General features: G+C 42.7%; 1 protein-coding gene across 1 annotated transcript; it reads right to left on the minus strand.

Annotated features, from left to right (window-relative positions):
* Positions 1–18866: 18866 nt before the first annotated feature.
* Positions 18867–24844, minus strand: prdm13 (PR domain containing 13). The gene is made up of 4 exons (XM_076737490.1): positions 24592–24844; positions 22950–23081; positions 22725–22845; positions 18867–20764 (listed from the first exon to the last, which is right to left on the minus strand). Exons 1-4 carry the CDS (start codon positions 24757–24759, stop codon positions 19275–19277), a joined length of 1911 nt encoding a protein of 636 aa, XP_076593605.1. The 5' UTR covers positions 24760–24844; the 3' UTR covers positions 18867–19274.
* Positions 24845–25363: the final 519 nt, after the last annotated feature.

Below are 25363 nucleotides of genomic sequence, written 5' to 3' on the forward strand. Positions count from 1 at the left end.
TTAAACAGAGTACAGCTGCTGGGTGAGTGTATGTGTGTGCACTATGTATGTGTGCGCATACATAGGACTAGGACTAAGATTAGACCTACGCTGATTGATTTTTGATTGATTCTGATAGGATGGATTTGTGAACATGTCCACGATAAAAGGAAGATTTTTGGAAAACAAGAAAACTCAAATGAAGAACAGCAGCACACAATACAGTGTGAAAAAGCACACTTCATGAAAATTAATTATCCACTCTCTTCTCTTAAATAGAGAACTGAGAGGGTGTCTATCAAAGAAGAGCACCAAATTTAGAGAAGCTGCTACTAAAAAGGAAATATTTGGGATTATAAAATTTGGGCCTCTTAACCCTGAGGGGGTTAAATCAGGAGCTAGATTAGTTGGATTGTGACCACCAGATTTGAAATGACCTTTCTACAGCTTTCAGGATAAAGGACATTTTTTTCAAGACAATTCATTTTGGCCAGAGGAGTTTGTCGAGGTCACTGCAAACACTCTCATCAGGAGCGTCAATAGTGGATAATTGGATGGAATGCCGTCCACAGTAAGCTTGTCGCGTGTTAAAAGAAGAAACAAAAAAAGAAAAAAAAAAAATTGTTGGCCAACAGAGCAGGAAAATGTCATAGATTTTGAAAACAAGTAAAAAGTATCAAGTCTCAAAGAACCCACAATTAGGTTTCAGGGTATATAGGACCCAAAACATCACACTCAGTTTAATGGACATTCTAAGATCGTGTAATCGGTGAATCCAGACTAGACAGAGAATCCAGAGAGGCTGAGTCCAGGAAGTGACAGGTCCAGTTTCTTCATTGAGAGCAGACTAGCAGAGCGCAGAGAAGGACAGGTGAGGATTTGACACCTGAGGACAGACACACAAAAAGGTACGTCAGGAGGGCAGGTAGCAAACAAGGCAAAACTGAAAAAAAAGGTGATTTTCTTGGTCTTGGTTGTAACCATGCAGGAAGGCAGATGATTGGACAAATACTGGCTGAAAACCTGGCGCTTATATACTGTGTCAGAAGGTGAGTTTTGACTGAGCGCAGCTGTGCTCAGGAGCAGTGGAGGCTGGGCCCCACCTGTCGGCCACACCCTGCAGTGACACAGACTCAGACATGACTAACATGGCAGAGACAGACAGGAGGCAAAACACAGGAGCATGATGGGGAAAAGGAGGGGAGACTGCAGATCTCCACACAGTTACCTTAAAAGTGCGGAGAGACTAAATACAAGTATATTTGACTTGACACAGCACTGTTGTACTTCAGTGTTCATCATATTGCTTTATAATTCTTTAAAATCTTATTTTAAGCATTAAGTTACTCAGAACCATTAATCAAAGCTCAGTAAGAAGTTGTAATATCTTATCAAGATGAGGAAGGACAAAAAAGCTTGAAACAAATGAAATTCTTTAACATAATAACTGTCTGGAAGGAGGAGAAATCATGTCAGCGAAAAAAAAACCCAAATATATATTGATTGATTTAAAATGTTTCATCTTAGATTTCACCCCAGGTTAACCTCTCAGGAGGAGATCATGGTTAGTAGTTAATTTGGGGACCCATGTTAAATAAGTAAATGTTTCACCTGGGACACGAATACCAGTCTTCTGGCTGGAAAGTCATGTGTTTGTTTGACTCATTCAATGACCCCACTTCCTCCATATGCAGGCTTTCTTTGTCTTTACACTATAGAAGTGTTACTTCTCTATAACAGTTAGGCCTTAAATGACAGGCAAAAAGCTTATTGCAGCAGCAATAAATGACATGCAATAAAGCAAAAACTGTGCTGTGATAACACGCAAAATGACTTCAGACACTAAGGTGTTATGCATGCACCCTTTGGTGAGACTAGGCTGCATAAATTATCGCTTTCTGCTCTAGCCACACGTAGCAACTGCAGTATGCATGTCTTTAGGGAAAGATCATGGTTGCAAATAAACTACAATTTAAGTGTGGTTAGGATCAGACAACTAAAACACTTAGTTAAGATAGGGAAATGTTGGTTAGGATTAATAAAGAGGTGAACATTCACTGAAGGTCTGTGACCAACCTGTCCTCATTCCCAGTGTGTCAGCTCCCATCTGCAGCATGACAGTCACACACACACACACACACACACACACACACACACACATTTGAAAAATATTCTGGACTGAGTGGAGATTTGTGGAAATTTAACTTCCTGTCAAATTTCTACTTTTTCTGAGCACTTTAAGGACATCTTGACTATTTTTAATGATAAGAGATGATGATCATGTGATCAAAAGCTCCAGAAGATGTAATGAAAAGAGATCCAAACGGTTGACCAATTGATGAGCGATGAAAGAATACAATTATTTGAAAATGTGGCTGTAATGGTTTATATATCTCATGAATATTGATGGCCTTGATACAAAAAAAGGAAGCAACCTCAAATTCACCCCTTGTGACCTTCTGAGGAATAAAGAGCAGTATGCAGAAGACGTGTGGGATTTTGTGAACTGTTATTATTAGAAATGTCTTTGTTGAGCTTTCTTTCTTCACTTGTATGTATGGTCGGGCATCTGGTCTTAAAATGCTTGAATCATTTCATTAGCCTGGGTTTTGTAGTGTACGTTGATAGTGTTTCAGAAAAGTCTCCATACTAACAGTGATAAAATGCAGCAGCTAATCACTGAAATTATAAAATGTCACACTGGCACAAAAACACTAATCACCAGCAGACTCATACCAAATGTCCTGGTATTGGTATTTCCCTTCAAAAGCCCATATCGGTCAAACCCTGGCACGTCCTGCATGTTCCCTGCACACACGCCCTGCTCCCCTCTCACCATGAGCTCGCCAGTGTGGAGCTGGTGCAACAGGCAGCGCTGTCATCCACAGATCAGAGGCAACAATGGTGCCTTCTTCGACCGCCTTTGAATATGTCACTGTGGGAACAGCATAATCAACCCCATGTCACCACCAGCTGCTCCATCCGGACCACATTAGAATAAACAACAGGCAAGGAAGAAGCAGAGGTATAAAGAGAGGAGACAAGTGGGTCGGAAAGAAAGCAATACACTTGTCTGCCACCAATGGAAAGATGATATTGTTTGGGGTTACTTGGCCCAGTGTCAACACTATGCTCCATCTGTGGCCGCTGGTGAATGAGGACACATGAAGCACAATTTGAGCCAGTAAATGAAGGGAGGAGAGGCATGAAGAACGTCCTCTGCTCTTATGTGTGCTGCAGCAGCCTTTACCAGAGGAGACTGGTCTTGCTATGTTCAGGGACAAACCTCATTTTGTATTTCTGATTCCCTTTAGGAAGCTCAAGCTATATGGTACCTCATGTTAGTGCAGATTTTCCTGCACACAGCTGCCCTCACTTGTGAATGAGTTTTTTTTTTACATGCATATAAATGTGTCCAAACAGTTTGGTTAATACAGCAGCAAGCATTTACCAGTATCTCCTTGGATTGAAGATAATGAAGAAGGCAAGAGAAAGAGGGATGAAAACAGTCGTCCACGCACCAAGACCACACGAGCTGCCATTGTTCTTTATTATGAAAGATTTCGGGCACGGATATGTTTGACGACAATGGGGTGTCCTTGGAAAACTCAGACAGAATATGAATGGAGGTTTTGTCATCATCTTTGACAAAGGACCGGTTCTACCTGTACAGAGGATGCTATGCTTCCAATTTCTCCAAGGTCAAACACAGGTTACCCTCAAGGCAAGCATGGCTCCAAAAAGCACCCGTTGCCCGAAACTCCAAAAGTCAAAATGTGTTGCAGTCACCTTGAATAAACACCACCATTTCCCATATGCAGTAAATTACATCAAATATAGGTTGTGTGATGCATATACCATTCCCTATTCATCCTGTTTGAAGTGCCCTCTCACTAGCCAAGATCTCTTCTCATCTCCAGTACCTGTGAATTATACAAAATGATGCGTTCGCCATTGATTTCATCAGTCCACTGTAGTCGCTAGTAATCCCATTATAACATGTCTGTTAGTACAATAGCCAGATATGGCCTGAATAAAGGAAGCCTTTCTTTGCCTTGTCAAAGGTAGGCTGTCTTCCAAATTACTTCTTCAGAAGTTAAAAGGGCCACTGCCTAATCAGTCTATTATACCAGACTAATAGATGACCAGTAATTGCAACTAATAACTTATTACTCATCTACACAAATATTCTAATAGCTTGTATTTAGAAGCCAATTTTTTCAATGGACATAGTAAGAAGGGGGGGGTTCTATTCACAAGCTAGACAGACGGCAACACAAAGAAATAGTCTGACAAAGGAAGCTGAGAAAGCAACCTGTAGCATGTTTTTTCTTCTCTTAGCTGGATTAATATCTAACCTTATTCATGGGGATGTGAAACCTCAGCTTCGTCTTCATCTCCAGAGCTGTCTAGCAGCAGGGCTTTGTTTGGTGCCCGGGCCCCTTTTGAAAGAGAGATGGCGCAGGGAATTATAGATAATGTCCTCTATCCTCTCCCCCTGCTAGCCTGCTAGGCCTCAGACACAGAGCTCAGTGGGGACCGGAGAGGTGGACACACTGTACATGATTTGAGCTACAGCAGCCATTGTAGTCCCGACAGGGCTCACAGGTGGAAATGCATTCAGTCACAGGCAGGCAGTGAGGAATTACCTATGTGACAAAATAATAAAGCCTGTGCAGGACATGGCGCTCACATTTGTTTTATTACAGCACCTGTTGTGATGGGACAATCATGTTTTTTTTTATTATCTATAAAATGTCACAATATGGCATGTTATACATTATTTAGATAATGACAAATCAGGTTAAATGCACATACACAAGCAAGTGAAAATGGAAATCTCATTACATACATTAGGCTACTCATTGAAAAAGTAATTACATCACAAATTGCTAAACAGCAAAATAATTACTTCCTTTACTGGTTACTTTGCTGTCATTACTCAGCCCAGCTCCATGGTATGTTCAAATAACTGCAAAGCCTCCACATGCACAAGTCACATTATCAAAATCTACCACATGCAGAAACAGATAACAAAACACTGTGGCTGAACAAGCTGTCAGCCTACATTTGGAGGCATGTCCTGGCCATCAACAGCTAGCTTAGCAAAGAGACAGCGCACGGCATGTATTAAATGTTGCACGTATAACCAACACATCATGGTCCATATTATGTAAACATACTTTAGACTGAATCTACACTTGGGAGGAAGCATCATTAACAAATATGTTTATTGACCGCAGTGCATTGAGGATTGAATGGGCAGAGTACAATAGCGGTAGTTAAAGGGGCAGGACACACAAAAACCCACTGGGAGTATACAGCCCCCGCTGATCAATGACCTCATCCAGAGTCAGTTTCTCTTTCAAAGGCGGTGAGACCAAAGAGCAGTGAGGCCTTTTCAGCGCTGCAGATAACAAACCAACACCAGACACCCAATAAAGAGACTTCCAGTTCATTTAAAAGCAATTAATATTCTTGGCCGGCCGGCGTGATCCCTTTGGTGTGGCAGGTCTGTACACGCCCCCTGCACTGTAATGGAGTTGACTGGTTAACTTTGAGTCTGTGGCCACAGTGTTGGCTGCCTGGGTGAGAGCACTGATGCACAGTGGGACACAGTGTTTAGATCAGAGTGAATGGACCTGTCTCACACCCCACTGCACCCTAAAAGAGCCTCCTCTTCTCCAACGCTTTCTCTATATGTGTCTTGCTCTCTCCATCTCTCCCTCTCTCTGTCTTTCCCGTCCTCTTTCGCTCCTCCACGTTCTCTCAGAGTCTATCTTGGCTTTTGTTCCTTTTTTTCCTCCTTTTCTTTCTTTTTTAAGTTCTCTTCTTCAGTCGGTATGAATTGGCTTTCAATGGGAGCAAGGGTTTAAATAGTTAGCCTTTGTAATGTTTGGTAATGATTGTCCCCCCGAGGATGTGAAAGACAGGCTGGAGGGAAAAAAAAAATGGTTCCTTTAAGAACACACACACACACACGGTTATTATAGGCAAATTGTTGGGTGATAGAGTTCAGATATTTTATATTGAATGGATGTGCTTTGTGCCTATACGCCTAAGTATTTCCATATGTGCCATTTGAATACAGGGCAGAAATACAAGAATACAATTCATTGTATTCGATTTACTTATCTGCCAAATGTGTTCATTTTGACTTTTTGGACCTTTCCAAGCAGCTGAGAAAAATGCAGTTTCCGTACATTAAATTAAAATCAGTCAGTTCACTGAAAATGAAAAGAAAGAAGCCTTGGCAGTTTTAATGTACTGTCAAAGCAGACCATGGGTCTTGGTCCATTTATTTTCTATAATGCTTAACTTATTCCTAATCAAACACATGCAAGCACATTCACATTCATTTACATTTCAAGGCAATTCAGAGTTTTCAATTAACTTTACCCAAAATATCAGTCTCATAGTGGTGCCAAAGGAAGAGTCAGGACATCAGAAAGTCAGTGAGGTTGATCCTCTGGGTACTACGAATCGCTGTATAAAATCTTGTGCCAATCCATCCAGTAGATGTTCAGATATTTCTAAGTGACAACTTTGACCTGCTTGTGGCACTACAGGAAAAATGATGGGATCACCAAAGTCCTAGGAATTCACCATCTGGGCACCTTGTATGTGTGTTCAATTTCATGGTAATCCATCCAATAATTATTGAGATATTTAGAAAAAAAATAGTACCATGGTGACACCAGAGAAAAAGTCAGAGGATCACCAAAGTCAGTAGGATTCGTCCTCTGGAAATCATGAATGTCGGTATAAAATTTCATGTCAAACCATGACGCAGCTGCTGTGTCTGTGCATTAAGCCCTTCCCAAGTTCTTACTTACTACTAAATACTTTCACATCAGTGGTCAGGTTGCACCCTTAAAACTGAATGAACTGAAGTGAAGCATTATTGATGTCGACACTTTGAAGTGGTATATCTGATGTGATTTCCATCTTTTAATGTAAACTTATAAGTAGAGCAGTGAATGTCCTTGGCCATGGAGAAAGGTTTCCCTTCAGAGACCTTGTCCAGCAATTTGAATGGTAATGACTAGTGCATTAGCTGTCGCCTGGTTGTTTAGTAGGCTGAGGCTAATGGGAAAATCAATGGACTGCATTCAACACATCTTTATTCACAGATTCACACCAGTGAAAGATAAAGAGCTTTCCCAGAAGTAGAGCTTGTTCATCCTCAGTGCTGATAACATCTTTCAAATAGTCACGTACTGAACACAAAACACAGAATAACTCAAGTCTGCCTCGGCCGCATCGCGCCTCAGCGGTGTTAACAAGGATAGTAAGTTGACCGGTTTATAGACTAGCATAAGCAGCCTGTCAATTCTAGCTTGTAGCTGCCTGTGGGCTTCAATTAAATCCAACTTTTAACCCGCCAGTTAGTCGATGGGAGCTAGACCTGCTACTTTTACTGCCTCACACGTTTCTATCATTCTGCTCCACATCCACACAGTACTCCGTCTTTATCAGCGTTTGAAGTAAAATACAAACAGGTAAAAGTGGTAAAAGTGTATACCAGCACAAAACAGACACATTACAAACAATAACAGAGAGTAAGATCTGCATTTTGGAACATAAAACAGCAAATTGAACAAACTACTGAGTCCAGCAGCAACCATGTCTGATACAGCATGTTTCATAATTTGGACAACGCTTTGCTTCTCCTGCACAGCACACACACAAGCAGGAAGAGAGTGAACATGACACAGAACGGGGTGATTCCAAACAGCCGAGACAAACGAGGAGCTCATCCCTAAAAAAAGGGGCTACTTCTGTTGCATGGACACGGTTTATGTATGGTAAGACTGACACAGACCAGAAAACTGGCACTAACCCTTTTTACCATCTACACAAGAATCGCGTCCAACAATACAAAGATTCTTTGTACCTTTTAATCTGTAATTATATTCTCTTTCATAAGAGGTGAATTAGATGATTAATATCTGTCCAAGTTACAGCCAAGAAGTGGTTAATGTAGCTTACCTTAGTTTGGCTTCGATTATCGTAGCTACTCTGAGGCTCATTAGTTAACACATTATACACTCTCGTAAATCTAGTTATCTGGTTTTGTACAGGGAAGACAAGACTTCAAGAAGTCATTGCATTTGGAAAAGAAATAGTCTGGCACATAAGCCAAGTAAAACCACCAATTGTTGTTTTAATCGTCCAGTTTCTGCAAAGATTAAACAAGCTATATAGAACATATATAGATTACAGACAGAGACAGACTAAGTGTTTCCAGTCTTTATGCTAAGATAACCATCTCCTGGCTGCTTCTTAATGATTCAAACTCAGAATGGAAATTAAGTCTTTTGTGCTGTTTGTGGTTTCCATCATCTCTATTCATCCATCCTGTGTGTTTGTACTTGTTGTTTGCTTGTATGTGTATTGATTGGGTTTTTTTTTCACCTTCATGTCACATGGTCAGCAATAGAATGAGACAGAAAACATTGGCAGAGAGAGAGTGAGCTGACTGGCATGAGATGAAGGTCTTAATTTGAGTCATAGGCAGGTGATTATATTTTTTGTCCATCATTCCAGTTCTGCTTCTTCCGAATCAGCAGGAAGCCAGATATGGTTTATTATTTGTGTGCTTTGTGAGCTTCGTGTTTTTCTGTCATGTGTGTTTCTGCCAGCAGGCAAGGCACCGCTTCACGTCCACTTTGTCAAATGTCCATCATTGCCAGGAGGTCCACACGTCTACCTCAGATGTTTGCTCCACATGCTGAGATACTGAATCCAACAAAATGCAGAAAGTCATCGTTTATTGGACTCAGTAGCAATGTGCTGTCTGACATCAGTGTATTCATTTTACAAAATCTGTTAACATGTGGATTTGAATTGTATGGGTTGGTATTTAACTTGGATGTGAATAAACTCCAGAGTTCGCAGACCTGACTGCTTGATGTGAGGGACCTAAACAGTAACCGTAACAGATTTCAGAAACCTGTGCAAATGAAAATTCATCCTCATTATTCATGACATCAAACAGGGCTGGGGCCCGAAGCGGCCTCATTTGCAGCTGAATGTGGGAGGCAGTGGAGACAGTGGCCTGTTTAGCATGTGTTTGCGTTGCAGAGGTGGTGGAGGGACGGAGGAGGAGAGGGCACCAGTGGGCCACAGCTGGTGTGCCACAGTCTCAGCCTTTTACCTGCTGCTATCACAACTGACATGCTGGGCCACGACCAGGGACTAATAGTCTCTCTCTGACTGAAGTTGAGGCTGTGGATTGTTGCCTTGTTACCCTCATGTCTGCTTCTTCATCCATCTGAGACAAAGTTGTCAGCTTGTTTTTCCTGCTGCTGTCTTTCATGTCAGCCTGTCTGCTCACCTGTCTGCCTCAATTAGTGACAAGGACCAAAATCCGGTACATTGTGCTCCTCAGTATAATGCATGGTGCTGTCCTCCTTAATTTTCCCCGTAAATAAAACTAGTTCCCCTTATATTTACGCTATAGGCAGTGACAGACAGATGTCCAGCCGTCCATCTTTCTGATCACAACTTGTGTCCTTCCCTATACCTTCCTGTATAACTCCCTACACTTGTTTGTATGCATGTCAACATGTATTAGAGTGTCTTTTCATGTTCTTCTATGCTTTTTTCCATGAGTGTGCATGTGTGTGTGTGTGTGTGTGTGTGTGTGTGTGTGTGTGTGTGTCATCCTTCTCTGCAGCTCTGTGAAACCAGCTGTGTGTGTTTACTCTACCTGGTTAACCTGCTCCAGGAGAGCAGGCTGCCAGCAGCAGACCCGTCACTTCACATCCACTCTGTCAGACCCCCATCATTGCTGCAGGAGGACCGCATGTCTACCTCAAAATTTGCAGACACTGGGTGTACAGCAAGGTCACTTTTAGTTGAAGTTGGTGTGTATGGGATTGTGTGCATCTTGTGTGCATGTGGAGCCATTTGTTCCATTTCTCTCATGCTCTGTCTGACCAGTTGGGCGTGTTGACTCTACCTGCGTTCATCTCCTTGTCTACCTGTTCCAGGAGAGCAGGCTGCCAGCAGGAGAGCAGTCACACGAAATCAGTTCTGTCAGACGTAAAACAGGCTGAGAAACTGAGACAAGCAGTCACTGCCTCTCTGTCAGACAACTTTTTAGTTTACCAACCACACTCCATCAGATACAAAGAGATCCAGCTGTGTTTTTTTGCTGTACACATTTCCAAACACAGAATTTGGACTGTAGCCTTGAAATAACAACATGGCAACATCACATGTTTACTAGTTCTTCTTTCTTTGTTTGTGCTTTATTTTGAGAAAAGCAGGTGCTGTACTAGACTGAAAAAGTGGTACTGAACAAGGACTATTCCGTGTATTTTCTAATAATCAATAGTTTGATATTATTTATGGTCCGCATATTCAGCTATAGCCTTTAAATGGCGAAGATGGCACAGCACCACTGGTCCTTATGGTCCTTCTACTGTTTTTTGCATCATATACAATCAAATTCAGGGATCCCAAGCACAGCCATTGACCTGTTTTCACCAGGGATCTGCTAATAGTGCTCTGTAACACGGCAGTGATACCTAGGGACAGACCCAATATTCCCCGTGAGCTGAGGAGGAAAAGACTGGGAGGTGCTGCTGGCGCTGAGTGCCACATTAGGAGGAGACATTACAAACCAGTCCTCCCCTCAATCATCACAGGGAATGTGAGATCTCTCCCCAATAATATGGATGAGTTAGCTGACTCAGCACAACAGTATTATGCTGTTGACAGATACACAGCTGACCATGCTAACTCCAGACATGAATGATGGATTTGCATGGTTTCCAGCAGATGTGGGTGGACAGGAGAAAAGAGACCAGTAAGAGGGATGGAGGCTGGCAGTGGTTGAAGGTGTCACTCTGGCCACTTCACTATTAAAGAACATTTCTGAAGTAAGGACATCGAGCTGCTAGTCATTAAATGAGGCCTTACTATTTATCGAAGGAATTCTTGTATGTGGATGACATATCCCCCCTGTGGATATGTCATCCACTCAGTTACAAGTTGGCTACGGCTACAGACACAACATCCACATGTCAATATAAAATACTGGCTTTATTTCATGATTTCATGCACTCATTATACTCTCGTATGCGGGCAGCCAGCTGTCACTCACACAGTGAAAAGATGGTCTAACGAGGCTGATGTGGCTTTGAAGGACTGTTTTGATACAACTCTGTGGGAAGTACTTTGTACAGGGAGGATTGTACCCTGCAACCCCTATGCACTGCCCCACCCCCATCTACACCATCATCAACTGTGGATGAGGTAAATGACACTGTCCACAACTGCCTTCATGGATCACTCTCTGATTTCTCTAATTGATTTCTCCACTGCTTTCAATACCATGCCTCTGAGGGACAAGTTGTAGTGCACAGGGGTGGACCACCACCTCACAGCATGGACATTGGACTACCCACCAATTGACAATAATATGCGAGGATACAAGACTGTGATTCTGCAGGACGGGGGCCCTGCAGGGAACAGTCCTGGCTCCCTTTCTGTTCACTGTCTACTCTGCAGACTTCAGACTCAAATCAGCTGCTGCCACCTGAAAAAGTTCTCTGACAACTCTGCAATTGTTGGGCCAACAGGGAGCACAGACAGCTGACCCAGGGATTTGTGGATTGGCACCAGCGGAACCACCTTCTGATCAATCCAGGGAAAACCAAAGAGTGGGTGGTGGACTTCCAGAGGTGCAAATACCTCCATCCTATACCAGTCGACATCGAGGGAACGGACATTGAGATTGTGGAATCCGACCAAGTACCTGGGAGTTCATCTGAATAATAAACTAGACTGGACTGATAATACACATGCACTATTTAAGATAGACCAGATTAGACTGTATCTGCTAACGAGACTCAGATCTTTTGGAGTGCAGGGGGTATTGCTAAGGACATTCTTTTTACTGTGGTCTGCTAGGGCAGTGGCATCTCGACAGCTGACAGGAAGAAACGTAACAGCACTGTGCTGTGATGCCCCCTCCACCCAGTGGCGGTGGTGTGAGAAGGGAGTAGGATGGTTAAGCTATTATGCCTGATGGAGAACATGCAATAGGCTGCTGAAGGAGAGACACCGCAGGTTCTTCCTTCCTGCTGCTGTCAGACTTTACAAGTGTATAAGAAACTGTGCGACATCAATATTCCCGTTGTCCAATAATGTGACATCAACCACTGCCTTGTTTTACTCATGTATCAAATCTGTTTTTTTACTGAGGATGGTATGCACATGCACAAGGTATTCTCAGTGAAGAACACATGCACTTTTTGGAAGACAAGAGCTACTTAGATTGCATGTAATCTGGAAAAATGGAACAACTGGTCCCAGGCATTTTGAAGAAGATACTAATTTCTGTGTCAGTATGCTGCTGAAGGTAATATCTTTAGTTTTGCAGGTATTAGGTTAATCCAAGAAAGTCCAGTCAAAGTCTAAAACCAATAAAAATTTAGAGCTGATGATGGAATTAGATAAGAGTCACCAGAGTCAATTGGGTTCATCCTCTGTGGACCATGAATATCTGTCCAAAAAGTTCAAAACTAGATTTTTTTCCTCTTCTGTGTCGTGCTATTTATCCATCGACATCGTTTTGGTGTCAGTTGCCGAGCTCCAGAGATACTGGCTGTAAAGATGTCTGCTTTCACTCAAACACAATGGAACTAGATGACACTTGTGCTTGTGCTGCTCAAAGCACCAAAGAAATGCACTTGAATAATTCAACAGCAAATTCTCTTTCCAGAAATCATGACCTGGTTACTCAAGAAAATCCACAGAACTAGTTGTGAGCAGCTTCATGTAGGGTTCTGAGGTGAACTGTCTCTTTATGAGATCCCTCCCTAAAGTGTTTTTAAATGGACACAGATATTTAAAGCTTTTTTAAAAAAAACAAACAACATTTTCAATGGACAATGACAATAAACATGTATTAAATGTTGTACTGAAAATGTTGTTGCCTCCTTCTTCCAAGAAAATCTCCCTCTCAAAATTGTGTTTGCGTGATCTCTTAGCCGTCTGTTAGCCGCCAGTGCTCCACTGTCAAGGAGAAGACCTTTGTGTCAATAAACATTCACAGTATGAAGGTTTTCCTCCATGTGAGCCATTCTTAAGCCAGGTCTGGGCCTAACATGGCTCTCATTGGAAAGGGCATGATGAACTTATCTGGCAAACACATAGACACACAAGTGCATCTTGCCGTGCAGCACTGTGACAGACACAGTACGGCCAATTCTGTTCGCTGGCTCTGCAGAGAATCATTGTCAGACTTAACCAATGCAGAACACTTTGAACATGTTGGTATCTTGCTGTCTCACACACACACACACACACACACACACACACACACACACACACACACACAGTTTTGGTGACATGATGTCCAGTCATTTCCTTGAAACTTACGCTAACCATAACTACTATACTTACCTAATCCCCTGTGACCAAACAGATTTATGCCCCTACAATATGAGTAATACAGATCGACACATATACACTCAGATAAAGATATGTTAGGACCTTTCTGTTTTCTGTTGTCATTACATCTCCGGTCTCATTCAACCTTTTTGTGGTATTCATTTTGAGAATACAAACACTACATGAGATAAAGTCATTTTTTTGTTGTTTTTCTTTATGCCTAAATAGAATTAATAATTTATATGTCCGGATATCTGTCAAATATGCAATCAGACTGCTTTTAATTTATTTATTTATTTTTTAAATCAAAACTATGTGTCTTGCATGGTTTCCATGTTGTGAAGGGTATTTGCTGAATAAGGAGAGACAAGAGAGACTTTATTCAGAACTTCACCTCTGCAAGACTTTTCTGAATTCTTTCAGCTGAACAAATTTTGTTGAAACATTCATTTCCTTTTCAGCTTCACGGCATCCAGCCTTTACAATGAATGTAGTGAATAGCGTTTTTTTTGTTGTTGTTGTTTAAAACCCCAATATGAGTGTGAAACATCTGTGATCTTTATCAAGTCTCATCCATTGCTTGATCAGTCAAGACACGCGGCTGAAAAGGGTTCCTGTGATCAAGGATACCCACATCAGGCTTTAGAAGAGACTGAATCGTAGCCTGGAAACAAGTCAATGTGGTGGTTGGCCTGCCAGTGAAGTCTGGTTTTGGATCAAATTCTAGGCTGGGAGTCAAACTCTCTCAATCAAACTCTTTTTTTCCACAGTGTTTCCACTAATGAACGGCACTAATTGATTGAAAACGCTGGTGGGAGGGGATGAGCGAACAGGGTGTTATAGTGTGAGAGAGTGAAGGGGGTTTGAACACAAAAAGCGACTGGATTGGGTCCAGACTGATGTGGGGGCCCACAGCAGAGAGCCCTGGGTATTGTACACAGAGGGGAGGCTCTAATACAGGGTTACAGTGAACACATGGGAGCAGACACATAAAGGGACAGACATCTCCGATCCTCTGAAGCTGCTCCCCTGCTGAGAGGGAAAACACTTTGGAGTTAATTACAATAAATCCGTGGGTTGAATCATGGTGTGCATTTGTTGCCAATTGTAATGAGAATGCATGTTTGGTATACATTGTGGGCAAAGATTGTGAATGCATCACACTGGCCTTTTCTTCTTTCTGGCTTAAACTGATGATATGCAAGGGGATAAATCTGAGACACCAAGAAGGGAAATGCATCGTGTTTAATTCAACTGCAAAGAGCTGCATGTCTTTTTTCTGGATAATTCCTTGCAGCCAAGCTTGGTTATGCAATCACTGAAAATGTGTGGGGTCACCATCCTTGTGAAAAAATCTGATTGGATTGCTTGTATCCATAGTGTCATTCTCTCCAACACGATCCAAAGCTTGTGACCAGTTATGTGAGCAAAGATCAACCAGCAAATCAAGAGCCTTGCTTTGTTGTTCAGTTCTATCTTTACCATCGCAGAGACCCAGCTCGCATTCAACCATCCACCATCCATCTCACCCTCACAAATGGAAAAACCTCAAGAGATTTGCACTGCTCCACTTTGGCCAGTTGTTATTTGGAAGGAAAAGGCCACATTTTTCAGAGGAAGAGTCACAGCTACCACTCAAATCCACTGACACCAAACAGACCGTGCTTGAACTGGGCCAGTCATCGCTGGTATGGAATACCAGCACATTGGATTTCTGTTCAATTTGTTATTTGGTACTGCCGATTTCAAGTGGAAGTAGGTATTGTTAATATTGTTATCATTATAATTATTATTAGGCAATTTCTTGCTCAAAAAAGAAAACAGAGGAAGCAAAAATGTGACCCAGTTTTCATCAGTGAAAGAGGAATCTTTCATTGATGAAAAGTAGGACTGGATTTTAAAAAGTCACCAATTTACAGTACATTCCAGTTACTAATCCCAGTACTGGTCCTTTCCTTCGCCATTTTGTGTAGTTGGTGTGGGCACCAGGAGTTTGATGGAGGGTTGCTTTCAATTTCCTCTCTCAGTGCATAGGCAGGTCCGCTACATGCTGGGTTAGCCTCCACCATAAGAGGAGAAATGTGACTCACGCTAGCTCTAAGGTTGTTGTCTTTACATGTTGTGTCCTCTTATCTGGCTTCCTAATGTCGGCCATGGTCCACATTCAGGAAATCACTCAGTTTTGTTCAGAGCTGGAAAGTGTATAAACCCTGTGGCTTCACTGTAAGGATGGGACCCTTAGAGTGCTGCATGCATTAGCCCAGCAGTTGGTGGTAAACAAGCATTTAAGCTGGCTGCTTGTTTAACCAAAATATCTTGTTTTATAGTCCCACCTGTGTTCAATACACCTTGTGTGCCTAAATGCAGGCTGCAAATACAGGCACGTTTTTTTATTATTACAATTCGAGCACTGCTAACACGTAGCATCATTATGAAACAACAAATGAGCTCATGGCTACAGAAAGTGAAGGGGGCTCAGAGTGCATCCCCGTTGGACACCACATTCTACCGTACATCAAGGCTGTTAAGTAAAAGCAAGTTTTATGCATGGAGGAGAAACTGTCTGAGCACAGACAGAATGTATTTCGATCTGTGCATAAAATGAGAGTGAAATAGTGAGAACAGCAGAGGACCTGCACAGTATTTTGGCCACTGACACAATGGACACAGACCACTCGTTATTCTGTGTAAGCACCCAGAAGAAGAAGGGAACAGCAGAGTTAATGAAATGAGAGTGAGGTTAGGAATTGCTTCATTTTCATGTATTGTGAGGGAACTTTTGAACAGCGTATGACACATTCTTGAGTCGTCTTTAAGAACGCTCACATTTGAATGAATTCTCAGCATTTTTACATGATAGAGAACTTGCACACTGAAAGTCTCAAAAAGGCTGAAACTTCTTTGATTAGGCTTCATACTATGTCACATTAAATCTTGTTAAATAACTTTTTTTGGCTTCGCCACTCCCTGATTCCTTTTTCTGAGTCATTTCATGTCCTTAAAAAAATCAATATATGTGTGATGTTAAGAACCAACAATAATTTTCACATGTCTCATGAACACCACGAAATGAAGAAGGAACAAAATATGTATGTCTGTCTGTTCTATACTATATGTATTATACATGTGCATATGCAATTTCCAATATCGCCACCATGACAGTATATAACAGAACTGGCAGGGACAGAAGAGATTGAAAATAGTGGAACACACTTATAAGGTCACACCTATCTATACTGCCTTTACATCTTGCAGAAAGGAGACAGTTGTTCACCAGTGGCCAATTAAAGGTATCAAATTACCAGCCTCCAGTGTGGGACATGTGCTCTTTCTTTCCCCGTTGCACTTATTCCACATTGTGACCCCACAGTCAGAACAATTGTGGATGCTGGGTAGTTGTAGAGTGGAAGGAACTTACATTTTCAGACAGAAAACACAAAAAGTAAAGTCAAGCAGCAGCAGAAATGTCATCAACAGAAGTGAAGTATGACGCACTCAGACATATACTGCTTTACATTTTAGATTTGGGCAGATTTTAATAGAGAGTACCACATCGCTGGGATGTCTCAAAAATGGCTGCAGTTGTGTCCTCTGCCGCTCTGTGTGAAGTGGAAGGTGTCTGACTGGTCAGCGCAGGAGAAGTGTGTTGAAGGCAATGAGGGCATACCAACTCTGCTGCTCTCCACCACATCCATAAGAGGTGGCATCTCTTATTTTCTCACCTCAAAACTCTTTAAACTGCAAAGGCTTGTGAGGATTGCATATGATGAAATGCACGCAACCAAAAAGGCACAAAGGTCTTGAAGCACACTTGGAATTTCAGCTTTCATGCTTAAGGTTGTGTTCTTATATGATTATTTGCAAACAATCTTGTTTTCCCCTCACGTCTTGTTTCATCATTTTTAATGGACCTATTTTGACAAAGTTGCAGTTAATCTCAGACCAAGCACTGTATTCATTCATTTGAATTACTTGCACTAAAGTATTCCCATTTGATGCCATTTAACATTTGACAGAGAAATATTTACTTCTAATTAGCTTTTACTGGTTACTTTACAAATCAAATTTTTACATACCAGAATGATGACGTGCTTAAAACGTGTGACACATTGTTAAAGGCTGCTAAAACGACCAAACGGCACATAAAAATTTCATTTAGCTCCACTTGGACAACAGAAAAATGCTAATTGCACATTAATGCATGATGTGATAATAGAAAGCAACGCTCACACACACATCGTGATACTGTCAGTACAGTTTGCTGATAATACTGACACACTTTTACTTAAGATCTGAATGCTGAATGGACTTTTTTTTTACTTGTAAAAGAGTCTTTTTACATAGCAGTATTACTTTAAATTAATTAAAGGATCTGAATACTTCCTATCTATGAATTTTAGTGTGAATGATTGAGAAAAGGGGGTAAATCATTTTAACAAACAAAATCAACTAACACATGTGCTGCTATTATTATTATTATTATTATTATTATTATTATTATTATTATTATTATTATTATTATTATTATTATTGCTGCCTGATAGCTTTGCTGCGTCTCATCAGCTCCACATCCAGGGTTTTCTTGATGGCAACAGGCCCGACTGACTGAGCGTCGGTGCGGGTTTATTACTGCGCCATATTCGGAGGTTAATATTGCGCCAAAAAAATAAGATAATGTCAAATAAAACGTATAACCGGACAGAATGTGCTCTCCCATCTGCACTGCATATTGCCTGTCTGTTCGACTGTATTCTTAAGGCTGATAGTGTGATACAAATCAAAACATGGAACTTAATGAATATTAGAGTAGGCTCTAACTTTCATCAGGATACATGGGGAGCTTTCATATTGCTTTTGAAAAAACAGACGGATAAAAAAAAGGAAAGCCTCAAACAATTCCTCTGATATTTTAAATTAAATTTATTCAAAAACCAACGACTTAATGGACAGGAGTAAAATATTGTGCTCATAGACAATGTCACTTATAAACAAACGTATACAACACTTCTGCACCAAAATGTGAAATATCATACTTTACACGTCTTTACATAGGCTATAACTGCAATCAATACAATTTTCTTTGAGTAGAAATAATTCCTTAAATAAACTGGGCGCTGCTGCTGGCTGCTTCCTTAAGAACAGCGCGCCTCGGCAAGAAAGTGCAAATTTAAGTACAGCGTATTATTCAGTGAGGCGCAGGGAATCCGAGATCTTTCTTAAAATCATGGAAATAAACGTTTGATTCTCATAACCATGATGCATATGTGTCGTTTAAATGAAATGCCCATTGCTGTTTTTAAAGTGCAACTGTCAGTTTAGAAGGGAATATGGGGATATTGCGAATCTGTTGCCCCTTTTTCTTTTCACAGTAAAAACAAAAAACAAATAAAGAATCATATTCTTTTGCAGTTCATCATTTCACAGAATGTGTCCAGATCCAGCCTGATGGAACTTAGTGCTCTTTTTCTTCTTTTTTTGGATAAGGCCTTTAGTCAATTAGCTTTCGCAAACCCATATATTCTCAGGAGGAGACATATTATAAAAGACAGTGCTGTGACTTTTTTTTGTTCCACAGCAAAAAGTATATCTAACTTCGGAAGTCATGTAGTCTCATTTGCATCCTTTTCTTAAAGCGGCCTTTACCTGCCCGATCACTGTGGCCAACAACTAAATATTTGACTAATGATGGAACAGCAAACAAAAACATGAGTCCCCTCTAAGTGAAAAAGCAACATTTCAACTGCAAATCATTATTCAGTTTGGAAACACTGGTGACATGTAGCCTACTTCAGGCGCCCTTGGGTCATTGTCTACAGTGTAAAAATTCAGGATTCAGTACAAGACTAAATAACATGTTGTGTACATAACTGAAAGTCAGTCTCATCTCATTCGTTGTTTTTGCTGGACTCTGGGTCGCTCTGGTCGTCGGTGAAGCACACGTCCACATCACTGTCATTGTCGCTCTTGTGCTCTGCGTCCTCGAACAGGCCGCCCGGTTTGTCGTCTAGCTTCTTGACGGTCTGCCCTGGATGTCTGGACTTCACGTGTCTCTCCAGGTCCCGCCTCCGTACCAGCACCTTGCCGCAGAAGTCGCACCTGTAGGGCGTGTTTCCCTCCGCGTGGAGCCGGATGTGCTTGTTCAGGTTGCTGGGGTCTCCAAACGGCCTGAAGCACACCTTGCACTTGAGCGGTTTGTAACCAGTGTGAGTCCTCATGTGGATTTTCAGGCCGTATTTCCTCGAGTACAGCTTGCCGCAGTACAGACACAGGTGTCCTTTTTTCGGTTTGCCAGACCCGGAGTTGCTTGCGCTTCCGGCGGGCATCGAGTCCAGCCTCGTCCGGTTCTTCTCCGCGGCGATTTCAGATAGCTGTTGCGTGTGCATGGCGATCTCCCGGTCGATGTTGGTGATTGAGCCCAGATCTTGGCTCAGTGAGGGCGCACCAAAGTAGGACATGGACTCCGGGTACTTGAGGAGGTTGCTGAAGTGGAACTTCAGCGGATAGTAGGGTGAGCTGTACAGAAGCTCCCCGTTGTAGACAGTGAAGGGCATGAGTGGGATGTTACAGTCTCCGCCATAAGTCTTGACACCGTCGAAGTGAGGGACAGAGAACCTCTCAAAATGGAGTCCAGGTGGCATGTGGGGATAACGGGACGGGGACAGGCCAGAGTGCAACCGACTCTCCACGTGCTTAAAGGCTGAGGTCTCCTCCACGTGCGGCAGCAACGGGAAACCTCTGATAGCGTTTGTGCATGGCACCATTGGAGATGCGGAGTCCATCATTGGAGGTGCGCACTTGGGAGGGTGATTCCCTCCTCCGTTAAGACTCTCGCCCACATTGCGGATTGGTTTCATGCTTCCAATGAGTTTGCTGAATCCCAGCCCGCTCAGCTTTCCATTTGCGTCCTCTCTGGAGGTGTCCGCGCCCGGGACTTTGGAGATGCCGGTCGGTTTGAAGGCAGAGCGCACACCGGGGTGGAAGCCCATGCTGCTCAGCACTGAGGATGTGGCGCCTAGGCCGAGGATGTGTCCCTGGTTTCTGGCTGAGGTGACGCTCATGTCGAGGGCCCTGTCCTGCTCCTCGGAGCTGCTTTTCTTTGACAGCCCCGCTTTATTTAGAAACGGCGAGGAGGACACTGCCCGCCTGCCAGAGTCTGAGATGGAGGAGTTACTGTGACCGCTCCTCGGAGAGGTGGAGGTGTTGGGGATGTCTCCAGACTTTGGTGACCTGCTGAAGGTCTCCGTGCCTCGGACCTGCTCGCTGCTCACAAACCCCCGTCCGTTGCTCAAAGCGCAGTGGAAGTGGACGTGGGCCTTGAGTGTGTTCGGGTATTTGAATATTCTCCAGCAGTACCAGCATATGTAACGCTCCTCACCTGTGGAGACAGCAGCAAACGCGACATTAATGATTAGATGGATGCAGATCATTAAATTACACAACACAGCGTGAAGCCAAATACTGATGGTCTGACAATATCCAATATATTCCCGTGCGTAAAAAGCCAGATCCGTGCGTAAAATGTAAAAAACAGGTTTGGCAACCTGTAGAGAAAAGACCTGTGAGCGCCAACGTAGACACCCTCTTCCCCTAATAGCACCATTCGCCACACAACATGCGTATATAAACTTGAATAGAGAGAGTGATGTAGTAGAAGACACATGTTTTGTACTGCATTGGCATTAAAATCGAGGGATTGTCATATTAAAACAGAGCCGAGGTTCCCTTGAAAATATCCGTTTAAAGAGCATAATTTTCATCAGTCACTGCTGCACTTCACCTGAAATTTACATTTAGGCATAATGGATATGATCCAGTCTCTAAGATCTGGTGCCAAATGGTAATTGACACAGGAAGCCATCACAATGACCTCCCAGACGAGCATTCAGGGGTTAATATAAATGTAATGATTTTGTAATCCTCATACGGGCCATTGTTTATGATCACCATCAAAAGAGCAAACGCCCTGCCCAATCTGGCGCTCACAAACCGATGCATTGAACGCGGGACTCTCCCTCTCTGTGCTCTTTCCCGTGGAAGTGACAGCAGCTGTTGCTTGAAATCGCAAGTCTCCAGAAACAATGGCTCCGGCCCATCTGTTGACGCCTAATAATGGGAACGAGCGTATGTCCAGGAGCGCACACGGTGTGTTAGGCTGGAGAATCAGGGCAATATACACCGCACATAAAAGTTAGCATTCATTAGGCCACAATACCTTGACGCACCCACCTAATTTACCGTGAAGCACTTGTTTCTGAATTTATTTGCTTTTGAATGCATGAATATTAATGACGCAATGACATTTGTTAACCTCCGTCTCGGAGCCTCTTCTTTTTTTCTCTCGACGCAAGTTTGATATCATTTCAAGATTGCACATTTTGCCTTTGTTCCGTTATTTAAGAGGCCCTTTCAGGTCCAAGTGAAATGTAGACCAGCAATCCAAAATCACTGTCAGTTAATGGAATTCCCTGCAAAGTGTCTTTTGATGATAGTCGTTCTTTTTAAACGGATTCGTTCCGGCTGAGCTGGTGTTATGTCAAGATTAGGGAATAATCCCCAAACGCTAACGCCAAATTAATATTACGAGCCCAAACAGATTAAAAATCCGAACGCAGAATCTGAAAGGAACGAATTTTCGTGGTCAGTAAAGTTGAGATTGAACTATAGAGCTTTATTAATTGCATTTTCTGTTTCCTGTTTTGTAGTAAAAATCTTTTGTAAGAATCTTGCGGTCGGATTTATTTTTGTTAATAAATCCATATTCACTTATGAGTGGGCTGCACCTTAATCTCTCTAAATACCGACGCAATCAATGTAGGCCTGAAGCACCATGAACTTTTTTTTATCTCCCAAAAGTGAAAGTGATCTAAATTTCATTTTTTTTTTTTCTAGACTTCATGTTAAATAAATAGATTGATGACAGAGAATGAACAGGCTGCCTGAGGGAAAAAACAGCATCCAATCGATGTCCATCTCTGAGCGGTAAAGGAGAGACACCACGGGTATTGGCAGTCATTTAACTGTGCAGTGATGGACCCCTCAACATGTCGATGTTGTGTCAGTGACAGCTCTCTTTGGTCTCACCTTTGTTGCCTGGCAGCAGAACTAATATAAAAAAAACTGTATTATTATTATTATTATTATTATTATTATTATTATTATTATTATTATTATTATTATTATTATTATTATATTTTAAATGCTCAGTACTCCACATCTGCCCTATTCAGAGCTCGTGTGCTGATGGGAATTTTCCTGTAATTCCCATCGTTTTATTTCAAGACAATAGGCCGTTTAGTTCATCCACCCCCCGTATCATTATTAGCAGTCTGATTTACCTTTCTCGTCGTGCGTAGGAGTGGCCGTGGTGGGGATGTCGTACCACTGGGCCAGAGCGTTGGAGTACCACACACTGAGCTCCTCTCCGGCGGGGATTTCTCTCAGCACGCGGTAGAAAATCTTTAAGTAGAGAAGGAGGAAAGAAGCTGAAGTTAACTGGATTGTCCAAAGGGGGGAGGGAGGGGGGATCTGACACTGGCTCATGTGATGGGATGTAAAGTCACCTGTCCCCCAGGTAAGTCCGACACAGCCTCCAGGTTTTGCTCTTGGCTGTTCCTGGCGGCGCGGATGAATCCGATCCAGTCTGGCACGGGACAGCCGGACTCATCCATGAACTCACCGCGTACCAAGCGGATCTAAGGCAGCAAACACACGGTCAGAGTGAGCATGAGCTTGATAACTGTCTATACAGGATGATGGGAAATATTAACACGTCTCCCCACACATACAGATGGAAGTTGTAACAGTCCACCCAAATAATATAGTTGTTGGGCTTATTTCAAAAAAGCGACAGTTTTCTTTCCAAGCTGTATTTATGAATCCCCCTTTTTATTGTTTCATTTATTATTTAATACATTTTATTTAACAGGTTTTGTCACCAACATTGTCGCCCATGACTGTCTGTTTTATTACCTGGAGGTGCTGCGGCCACGCATGACCGAAACGCGCTTAATGCGTCTTTATCCGCTCCGCTGCTAATTTACTAAAGAGAATGACACACGGCCCTAATTGAGTTGATATGGGAAACGAATTTGAGGAGTGTCAGAGCGTTTCTAAACTGTTCAAGGACATTAAAGATCGAAGCGCGACATTTGACACGGAGATTGCACCTGATGATCGCCGGCAGCCCGGGGCCACGCATTTAGACGCATCAATCACAGACTGCTGACAGCTCCAACAATAATAGGGTGGGGTTATATATGCGTTTATGTGCGCAAGTTGGTCACTCGTGTGCGTGCAAAAACAACTGTTTGCAAGTTAGATTTTTTTGAAAGCGTCTTTTATTTCAATAATTAAGGTCGAGAAAGTTTATTTTTTCTTGTTCTTTGCTTGCCTGGGCTTTAAAAATATTATTTACCACCACAGTGGTGTTAATCTGAATGATCCCAGTCAAAGAAGATGTTTGTTTCGATTTTTTTTTTTTAATCACTATTAGTATTATTATTATTGTCGGTGTTATCTTTTTTCCTAGCCCCAGGCCGTGGGGCCCGGCCTCAGTGGCATCTTTCTGTGGCCGGATTACATTAAAATTAAACGGCTCATCGGGATAACAGGCCCGCCAGGCAGTCCAATGTGAGGCGGCTGAGGCCATGAAATCCCACACAGCAGACCCGGGTCGCCCATTAGGCCGGTTAAGTAGAAGCGCAGACTGACAAGTCAGCCACTAATGGAGCTCAATTATTTCCAACTTGACAGGCCAAACCAATTAATAACCGCAGGCCCGATGGAGTTTGACAGTACAGCTTTAAAATCCAAATCCAGTCCGTTCGTTTTTAATATTCTACACGCTTCAATTTAAAGAAAGTACAAAATAGTGAGATTTAATGTTGTATACATTCATATACATATATTTTAACTGGTGGCGTAAAATTTGCTCTCAAATTCTAGTGATTGAATAGTTAATAAAAAAATATTTTTCTTTTAGTTTTTTGAAGCAGTTCTGTAAGAAATATAATAAATACATACATACACAAAAGTTTAATTACAAAAACAGCAATCAAACCTTTATTCACCAAAGCACCTGATTAACTCACCTCTCTTCAAAATACTTTTAAAAAGACGCTTTTTTTTCTTTTTTCTTTTTGGCCTGCAGTGAAAAAGATAGAAACAAACGGAAACAAACATTTTCCAAGTGTTTTAACTAACCTTCTTCTTGGGTCCAACTTCCTTGCGGTCCGACACGTACTTCCCGAGTTTGAAGATACCCGGTACCGGTCCTATCCGGAGCCCGGCCGGGATGCTGCAGTCCGCAAACACACTGACGGTGGTGGACGCCCGGGTGGCTTGCATGGCGTGGGGTGAGATCAGAACCATGAAGACTGATGGAGACCGAGTAGGAGAGTGCAGGGATGGAGGAAGAGGAGGAGGAGAGGATGAGGACCGGCCGATATCCGCCCTCAAAGTGACGCGGTGGCGTTATGCTCTCCGGCTTTTCTAGTGATGGCGCAGGCAAGGTAGCCCCCCTCTAGACCCCACACCCCCCTCCCGACCTCTCCAGCTCAGGATGCAAGTGTGTGTGGGAAGGGGGGTGGGGGGGTGGGGGGTGTACAGAGAGGTGATGCTGCGCTATAAGGTAGTTTAAAGGGGGGAGAAGAGGGGGAGCGGTCCTGCGCTCGCAGCAGCACTGTGTGTGTGTGTGTGTGTGTGTGTGTGTGTGTGTGTGTGTGTGTGTGTGTGTGTGTGTGTGAGTGAGTGAGTGAGTGTGAGAGAGTTGGGCTCTCCCAGCAGCTGTGAGGAGAGGGAAAACGGGCCGGCCTGGTCACATGGAGACTTTCCCTCACCCCGCCGCATAATGAATTGCTCTAAAACGGTCAAGAGACACAAAGGGCCAGGCGACCTTCCCATCCCCAAAATCCAATTTGTCAAGGGCAGAGAAAAGAGGGTGCAGAATCAAAGGTCCAGAGCGACCATTAATCCT

The sequence above is a fragment of the Chaetodon auriga genome, chromosome 8 (genome assembly GCF_051107435.1).
Source record: "Chaetodon auriga isolate fChaAug3 chromosome 8, fChaAug3.hap1, whole genome shotgun sequence".
Classification (NCBI taxonomy): domain Eukaryota; kingdom Metazoa; phylum Chordata; class Actinopteri; order Chaetodontiformes; family Chaetodontidae; genus Chaetodon; species Chaetodon auriga.